This window comes from Giraffa tippelskirchi, chromosome 12, assembly GCF_054371585.1.
Source record: "Giraffa tippelskirchi isolate mGirTip1 chromosome 12, T2T-mGirTip1v1.2.pri, whole genome shotgun sequence".
Classification (NCBI taxonomy): Eukaryota; Metazoa; Chordata; class Mammalia; order Artiodactyla; family Giraffidae; genus Giraffa; species Giraffa tippelskirchi.
Window position 1 is genome coordinate 33,746,858 of NC_137286.1, and position 7,889 is coordinate 33,754,746.

General features: G+C 58.8%; 1 protein-coding gene and 1 long non-coding RNA gene across 13 annotated transcripts; one reads left to right on the forward strand and one right to left on the reverse strand.

Moving 5' to 3' along the window:
- Window positions 1-247: 247 nt before the first annotated feature.
- On the reverse strand, window positions 248-7,322 carry ULK3 (unc-51 like kinase 3). Of its 12 annotated transcripts, none has more exons than XR_014071108.1 (16): window positions 7,174-7,322; window positions 6,387-6,527; window positions 6,183-6,303; window positions 5,380-5,484; window positions 4,540-4,683; window positions 4,264-4,346; window positions 3,478-3,633; window positions 3,198-3,303; window positions 2,952-2,992; window positions 2,623-2,725; window positions 2,421-2,508; window positions 2,257-2,335; window positions 2,140-2,180; window positions 1,713-1,760; window positions 1,495-1,561; window positions 248-1,375 (listed from the first exon to the last, which is right to left on the reverse strand). XR_014071108.1 is itself a non-coding variant. In XM_081549481.1 (16 exons), the coding sequence occupies exons 3-16, from the start codon at window positions 6,193-6,195 to the stop codon at window positions 1,359-1,361; spliced, it is 1,068 nt and encodes a 355-aa protein (XP_081405607.1). In that variant the 5' UTR covers window positions 6,196-6,226; window positions 6,387-6,527; window positions 7,174-7,322; the 3' UTR covers window positions 248-1,358. The 12 variants fall into 12 exon arrangements, 11 of the variants coding, with proteins under 11 accessions (XP_081405607.1, XP_081405601.1, XP_081405600.1 ...); XM_081549481.1 differs by having other exon boundaries at window positions 2,421-2,485; window positions 6,183-6,226; XM_081549475.1 differs by having other exon boundaries at window positions 2,421-2,485; window positions 2,623-2,728; window positions 6,188-6,303.
- Window positions 5,289-7,889, forward strand: LOC145529317 (uncharacterized). Its single transcript, XR_014071109.1, has 2 exons — window positions 5,289-5,443; window positions 6,815-7,889. It is a non-coding gene; the product is annotated as an uncharacterized LOC145529317 (long non-coding RNA).

Genomic DNA, 7,889 nt, shown 5'->3' on the forward strand with positions numbered 1-7,889 from the left:
TCCCTGGACTCCGAGGCCTGCGCTTGTGGCTCCCCACTGCTCTCCTGGGCGGTGGCAGGACTGGCAGCTCTCCCGAACCCCCCCAGGGCTGAAGGCTGGGGAAAGATGTGGCTTTCACTCCCCACTCCCTGTGACCTCCCCCAGCCTCCTGCAGGGCCACCCAGCTTTTCCTGGGGCCCCTCTAGCCCCAGCCTGTGAACTGGGGCTCTCTCTCCTGTTTTTCCCAGGGAAAGAAAAGAAAAACAAATTCAGAAAATAATTTAATAGAAAAACAATGAATTATATTCTTTACATCCAGTCCCCTATAGGGAAGGCAGACAACTCTTGCCCAAGGAGGCATTTAAGGACAGAAGGATTAGAAATCACTAACACTCTCTTTGATTGTTTAGAAAAGAAAAGCCTAAATAATTCCAGGTAGACATATCTTTCCAGATTAAAGACACTTTGTTCTCCTGGAAGCCCACGTAGGGGCTTGAGGAGAGAGTAACAGTCCCACTGGAGAGATGGGGAGAACCCAGGCTGGGAAAGGGGAAGGAGCTTGCCTGGGGTCACACACTGGAGGAGCAGCCATGTCAGACCCAGGACCAGGTCTCCTGGATCACTGGTTCCCCTGGAGCCTGACAGGCCAGACAGCCCGCATGCTTTCCCGTCCCAGGCCTGGACCAGCTCTGCGGTCAGTACAGGCATTCCTCAGAGGGATGAAGGTGGGAGGCATGAGGATTGAGGACCCCTCCCCCCTTGTGCCCCAAGACCAGGGCAAGAACAAGGCATGAGTTTCTCAAATTTGCCCCATCTCTACCAAAGATACTATTTTCATGCATGAAGGATAATCTTAAAATACCGAGGGTAGGCCAGGGTCAGCTCCCAGGAAGACTGGCTGAGTTCTGCAGGGCTGAGGGCATATGGTGGGATGGGTGGTCCCTGAGGGGTCTTGGAGTACCCTGTTCCAGTGCACAGAGGGAGGTGAGGCTCCTGGGAAAGACAGGGGAGGGCACAGCTTTCTGCTGGCAGGGAGTGAAAAGAGCAGGGGTGCCCTGCAGAGGGCCCTGGCCCTCGTCTCAGAGCAAAACCAGAAATCAGCAGGCGCGGCGCCCAGCAACCACCACCACCAAGTCACGTGACAGAAACCCACCCCAGGCCAAGGCCCCGTGCTCCCAGCACACACTGTGGGCTCTCAGACACTCTAGGGAGTTAAGAGTCTCCCAAGGGGTGCTGGGGATCCTGTGGTGTGAGGGGGTCCAGAATTGCCCATCCAGGAAGCCTGCTCCATAGTGTTGCTGAGGGCCACAGAATTCTGGGGGCCAGCTGGGGTGAGTGTGTCCCCAGTTCCCAGTGATCTGTCTGATCATCCTTCAGGGTCACTGCAGAGTACAAGCTGTGGAGGGGAAGTAGGGAGTGTCAGTCTCGGGTCTCCGGCAAAAGAGGCAGAATCCAGGGCTGCCCCAGTCTTCATCCCTCCTCGGGTGAAGAGTCAGACCCCAGGGCAGGACTCACAGCTACGAACAGACTCCAACAGCCCCTCTTTGTCCAGGGTCTCGGCTTCCCAGTGAGACTCTTTCATCTGCAGAACACAAAGGACAGACTGCGATGGAGAGGCCTTCAGACAGGAACGAGAAGGAGACACAGTGCAGGGAGGGGGGGACAGACAGCCACAGGCAGAGAGGAACAGAACACACATAGCTTTGCCCCAGTGTGGGTCCCCCCGAGCCCACCTTGACCTGCTCCTTCAGGTATTCAGCTCGAGCCATGAGATTCTGAACCTGCCAAGGGAAGACATGCCCAGGGACATGGGGTGAGGATAGGCCTTCAAGTTGAGCTCCTTCTCACTCCTAATGCTCCCCAGGACCCTCTGCCTCATCAGAACAACTTGCCTGAGTCCTTCTCTGCCCCTTCCTCCAGGAAGCCTCCTGACTGCTGTTCAGTTCCCAGACCCTGCCTGTCCCTCTGCCCTGACCCATGCACCTGAGCCCTGATGACGCGCACGGGGGTCACCAACTTAGCAAGTCTGTGAGGTTTGACTCCCAGACCTGGGACACCCTGAGGGAACCCAAGGAGGTCCCCACACATGGAAGCAGGGCAAACGGGGAAGAGGAACCCCACCTCCCCACCCCCGCCAACCCTCCCAACCCCAGTGGGCACCTCAGTGTGAAGCAGCTCCCGCCTCCGGCCTGGGGGCTCCGCTGCAGAGAGAGAGCAGGTGCGTGGTGAGGGCGGGGTGGCCGGGGGCCGGTGGGGAGGGTGGGGCTGGGGCCTCACCTGCCAGCAGCAGCAGCAGCTCCCCCAGACTGTGCTGGTACAGGTCCAGTGCGTCCTGCTCCCCGCCAGCCTCTTCCTCCTGCAGCCACATGGACACTAGGTCGTCTAGGGTCATGACCTGGATTCCTCCTGCCCCGCCCAGACCCGTCCCAGCAGCTCCAAACCTTGGCCATGGCAGCGGAAGCCACTTCCAGGGCAGCCAGGAGGCGCGGCTTGCTCCAGGCCATCTCTGGGATGAGGGGCAAAGGCGCACTGTGAGAGGAGCAGTCTGCTTTCTCATCTCAGGACGCCTACCTCCACCTCCCTCCCCCTTGGGCTGGAGCGAAGTGGCCAGGGAACTGGTGGTCAGCTGAGGTCAGGGCCTACCTCTGAGCAGGTCTCGGGTAGAGGTTCCCTGCTTCAGCAGGGCCCGATTGGTGGAGGAGACGATGGCCTTGAGCTCCTCAGCCCGGGACATATACTGCACTACCTGCTGGAGGGCAAGGGGCTGAGGAAGGGCTGTCCCCCTCTGCCTCCCTCGCCAGCACCCGGCTCCAGGTTCTCCCTCTGGGTCCTTAGTGAATGCCCCAAACTGCAACGTCATGGGCCAACTGAGGCTGGCCTGAACCCCTTCCCGGGGAGGGAGGTTCCTCTAGGACAGCCAGCCCCCAGAGGCCCTGGGACCCCTCCCCATGTCCTCAGGGGACTCTGATCACCTTTGCTTTAATTGCCTCCTTCCGCTGGGCGTCCACTTCGTCTGCAGAAAGTGGGGGTTTAAATGAGGCCTCTGAAGCGAGGAGACCCCTGCCCCACACCAACCCCTCTGGAATCCCCCAAAGCACTGAGTTCCAGATTTCCCCACTGTCTTGTCTCCCACAAAATTCTGGAAAGGGAGCTGCTTCTGGAACCCAGCCACTGCGGCTGTGGCTGGTCCCGCCCTGCCGTACCCGCCTGGCACTCACAGTGCAGGGCGGGCACGAAGAAGTCCAGGGCCTTGCAGTAGAGAGACAAGGCGGCCGCAGCGTCCCCCTCCTGGTCCTTCTTCACAGCCTCCATCACCAGGGCGGTCTGCAGGAGGGCAGATTGGGAGTCATGCCCAGCCCCCACACTCACCGTGAGGGGTCATCCATACTCTGAGCTCACTCTCTGCCTCTTGCTGGGCAGGTCACCTGGTCACCACTGAAAGGGGTCAATGAAACCCCCCACCTGCCCTCAGCCCACCCGTCTCCACTGGCTGCTCACTGCTCGTGCCAGGCTCTCCCCACTGGGCATGTGCTCCAGGTCCACCCAAGGGTGTGCAAAGAAGTCCTGGAAGGAGATGCGGCGGCTGGGGTCCCGCTCCAGGAGCCGCTGCAGCAGATCTCGGCAGTCCTGGGAGACTTGGGGCCGCAGGGGGAGCTGTGGGGTTGGAACAGATCACACTGGGCTCTGGCACCCTGGCCCCCAGTCCCCAGGGCCTGTCAGGACCACCCTGTCCTGGGGGGCCCCCAAGACACACATCTGACAGATGGAGAATATGAGACGAGGAGGAAGAGTGGCAGGTCAGAGTGTGACAGCCAGTGAGAGCCAAGCCTCCTCCCCAGGCTCCTGACTTTGTGGTCCTATGGACTGTAGCCTGCTAGGCTCCTCTGTCCATGGGATTCTCCAGGCAAGAATACTGGAGTGGGTTGCCATGTCCTCCTCCAGGGGATCTTCCCAACACAGGGATGAACACGCATCTCCTGCATCTCCACGCATCTCCTATATCTCCTGCATTGGCAGGCAGATTCTTTATCACTGAGCCACCTGGGAAGCCCTTCTCCCCATGGGGAACCTGTAACAGGCTGTAGGGCAGGCCTTTTGCTCCCCATTATGGTTGTTCTGCGTTTCCGGGACTGAATAGAGCCAACTTTCAGGCTAGAGCGTGCCCAGCTCCACAGTGGTGGCCTGGAGCCCACACCCCAGTCTGTGCAGGTGGCAGTGAGGTCTGCCACCTCAGGGCCCTGACTCCCTCTCCCCTCACAGTTTCGAAGGCCCTGCTAGACCTACCTCAATAACTCGGTTGCTCCGGATCTTCTCTTCCAGCTCTGAGAACGACCTGGAGGCAAAGGGGGGCTGCCCGAAGAGGGCTTCTGTGGAAGGGAGGCAGAGGGCAGGCTGGGAGGGGATAGGGTCAAGCTGGGCCTGGCCCGCTCCTGGAGAAGGATCCCAGACCAGGAGAGTCAGTGTTCTCATTAAAACCCTTCAGGAGTGGCCCAGTGATGCTCTGCCACTGAGGAGAGACAGTGCAGGCCTCCGCGTGGAGGCAGGGGACAGAGCTCTCACCATACAGGATGACCCCCACAGACCAGAGGTCTACACGAGCATCGTATTGCCGCTGACACACCATCTCGGGAGCCATGTAGAGGGGGGAGCCACGAAGCACGTGCTTCTCATCCCAGGGGGACATGTGCTGTGCAAAGCCAAAGTCTGCAGGCAAGAGGCCAGGCAGCAGGCTCAGTTTCTGCTCCTGCTTTACAGACTCCCCCCCACCGGGCTCCAGGGCAGGGCTCCTCCCACCCTCTAGACTCACCAGGATTAACCCCACTTCTCTACTTTGCTCGTGTCGTTTCTCTCACTACAAACCTGGAACACCCTCCTACCTCTTTGAGGGCATATATCCTACCCACCCTGCATAGCCCCCCGCGCACCTTTTCCCAGGAAGCCTACCCTGATCACACCAGCAATGAGGATAAGGGCTCACTAGGGGTTGACCTCTCCCTCACTGTCCCACCCAGCTCAGTGGGCCTCTCTGGCCTCCAGCTTCAAGCCAGTTCTCCTCCAAATTTTATCAGGGGCCACGACCACCCCTTTTCCCACTCCACACTTTCCAACACTGCCCCAGACTGAGTCTATAGTTTGGTGATGGATAAAGAACTAAGTCTGGTCACACTTTGAACCCTGACCCCACCCATGATATCACATCGCTGGAGTCGAGCATGGGTAGCCTGAGAAAGGCCCTACCTTTTGGGGACGGGGCCCGTCCCTGGACGTTCCAGCCTGTCGCTGTCTGATGACTCAACAGAGGGCTCCATGAGAACCAGGGCTGCTGAGCGAACCCAGGCAGAAGGAGGCCTCTGCACACCCACCCTCCAAACCTCTACACTTTCCGTTCCAGACTCACACCTGCCAGTTTAAGGTGGGGCTTCTCCAGGGAGCTCAGCAGAATGTTCTGTGGCTTCAGGTCCAGGTGAGAGATGTTCCGTTCATGTAAGAACTGCAGGGCACTGGCTAGGCAGTAGGAACCGTGCAGAGAGACAGGTCAGAGAAGCCTATCACTCCCATCCCCTCTCTTAATTGCCTGCCTGCCCAACCCCAGTTCTGGCCTGGTCTACCAAATGCTTTTTTTTTGGCCTGTGCTGCATCTCAGTTGTGGCACATAGGATCTAGTTCCAGTGGGATTATTCTCTGACCAGGGATTGAATCTGGGCCCCCTGCGTTGGGAACCAGAGTCTGATCTAACCACTGAACCAGCAGCAAAGTCCCTACCAAATGCTTTACATACAAGCACCAGGCTCCCCCCTCTACTAAGACTTTGCCCCACCCCCACCTCGAGTGACCTCCTTCCTCCCTTGTACCCCTTCACAAGTCTCCCCTCCTCCTAGAAGCCTCCCTAGATGCCCCAGTCCTTTAGGCCCTTGCTCTTCTTGGCAAAACACTCGGGTCTTTGGAATGTTCCACAAGGTCTTTATGTTACTGAATATGTTTCACGTGTGGAAGCTTGTAGTCCCCACAGACGGGACTCCTCTCCATCTCTTTCACAGCATCCTTAAGCCAGGGATGGGCAAAACAAAGGGTGGGCCCTACAAATCCAAGCTGGGATGGCAGGCAACTGCTAAGAATGTCACAGCTTTAAGCCTGGGGCAGGGGTGGGGTGGGAGAGCAGAGATCATGGGAAGGGGCATCAGGGTGGGGTCAGAGGCTTTTACCCAACTGCTGCATGAAGACCCGAGCCACCTTCTCAGGCAGAATCCTGCGGGTGTGGATGAAGCGAGACAGGTCACCTCCTGCACAGAACTCCATGATGAGGTAGATGTTGTCATTGTCCCACTGGGGTTAGAGGCAGAGAGGAGGCTTGAAGAGAGTGGCCCTTCTCAGCCCCCTTTGGTGGTCACCCCATCCCAGGCCCACACCTGGAAGTCTTTCAGCTGCACAATGTGGGGGTGTCGAATGCCCTTGAGGATCTCAATCTCTGTCAGGAGGTTTTCCACGGATGCCTTGTTCAGACTCTTCTTGGCCACACACTTTATGGCTACCACCTCCCGAGTATCCTTCTGTGGGGACAGGAGATTCAAGGGCTCTGCCTTGAGAGGACCAGGAACCATGCATAGCCAGAAGGGCTCTGGTCCCCTCTGCCCTGCTCCTCCTCTCTGGGCCTACTCACTCACACCAGCATCCAGGTTGCCCAGCTGCCCTTTCTCAGGCCAATAAGGCAGCCAGATTCTGGAATCCTGGCTTCCTCACTAGCCTCTCTGCTTCACAATCCCTTTCATTGTATTCTAGAGTGCCCCTGCTAACGCATGTTATTCACTGTTCTAAACTGCCCACTCTGCTTCCTAAGTGGCCTTCTAGAACCCTGCCCCAGACTCCTCCCAGCCCACAGGTATCCTCCCTGTTTGGAGCCTATTCTTCAGCCACTGACACCGAGGCTCCATCGAGGTCTTCACTCGTTTCTCCGCACAACAGCGGTGTATGTTTGTTTTGAAGACCTATCTGTGGCGGCCACCGAACACCTCCTCCACAGAAAGTAGACCTGGCACAGGCCAGGCCGTGGACCCTTAGCTCACGCCGTCTCAACCTCTCCCCGTTTCTCGGCTCGGGCTTGCTCAGTGTCTGGCGGGCACTGGGGCCAGAACCTCAGAAGTTCTCGAACCCCCGATTGCTGCCTCGCACAGAAGCCCCGAGGCGCCCCGCACCCACCTTGGCGTAGGCCTTGTACACCGTAGCATACGTGCCACTGCCCAGGCGCTCGGTGATAATGAAGCCGTCCAGCCGCGGGGGGCCCCAGCTGGACCCCGCCATCCCGACAGCCCGCGCCCGCAGCCGGGCGCTTCCTGGTTCCCGGAGCCGGGTTCCGGCCAGGAGCCGCGAAGGTGAACGCGCGCGCGCGCGCGCGGCGGTAGGCCCGGACTCCCACTGCCCCCAGCGGCACCCGCCGGAAGTACAGCGAGGCAGGCGGGGCGGGGCGCCGGCGCCCACCCTCAAGATCTATTTGGAGATAACTCAGGTCCTCGCGGGCCTAACAGGAGTTAGCAGAGGCCAGCGGACGAGGTCACCCGGGAAATCCCATGCGGGCTGGACAGCATCTTATTAGAGATCGCCCACGTGAATGGGGTAGGAGAGAGAAGCCTCATCTAAGACGGGGATAAGGTGTGTTCAAAGAGGCCCCTCTTCTCCAAGACCAGCAACTGTGAATGTGGAAGTACTGGAACCAGAAAGTACCATGGAAGTGGACAATCTCAGTAAAGGGCTCACCTCCAGGGGTGAGGGACTGAGCCTGCCCAGACCAGTCAGGGAATAGAGTGACTGACCAGACACAGCATCTTCACTGTCTCTTCTCGCCTATGGCTGGCCTGCCTCTGCCCCTACCCTGTGGGCCACTCCCAACTTTGCAAATACAGCAGACTTCAGGACCA

Excerpts from the sequence above, each read along its gene's own strand:
- ULK3 (XM_081549471.1), bottom strand. The coding sequence starts at position 7,275 with ATGGCGGGGTCCAGCTGGGGCCCCCCGCGGCTGGACGGCTTCATTATC. Across the intron at positions 6,528-7,173 it reads TGTACAAGGCCTACGCCAAG|AAGGATACTCGGGAGGTGGT; the intron begins GTGGGTGCGGGG and ends CTGTCCCCACAG. Across the intron at positions 2,993-3,197 it reads CTTCGTGCCCGCCCTGCACT|ACGAAGTGGACGCCCAGCGG; the intron begins GTGAGTGCCAGG and ends CACTTTCTGCAG.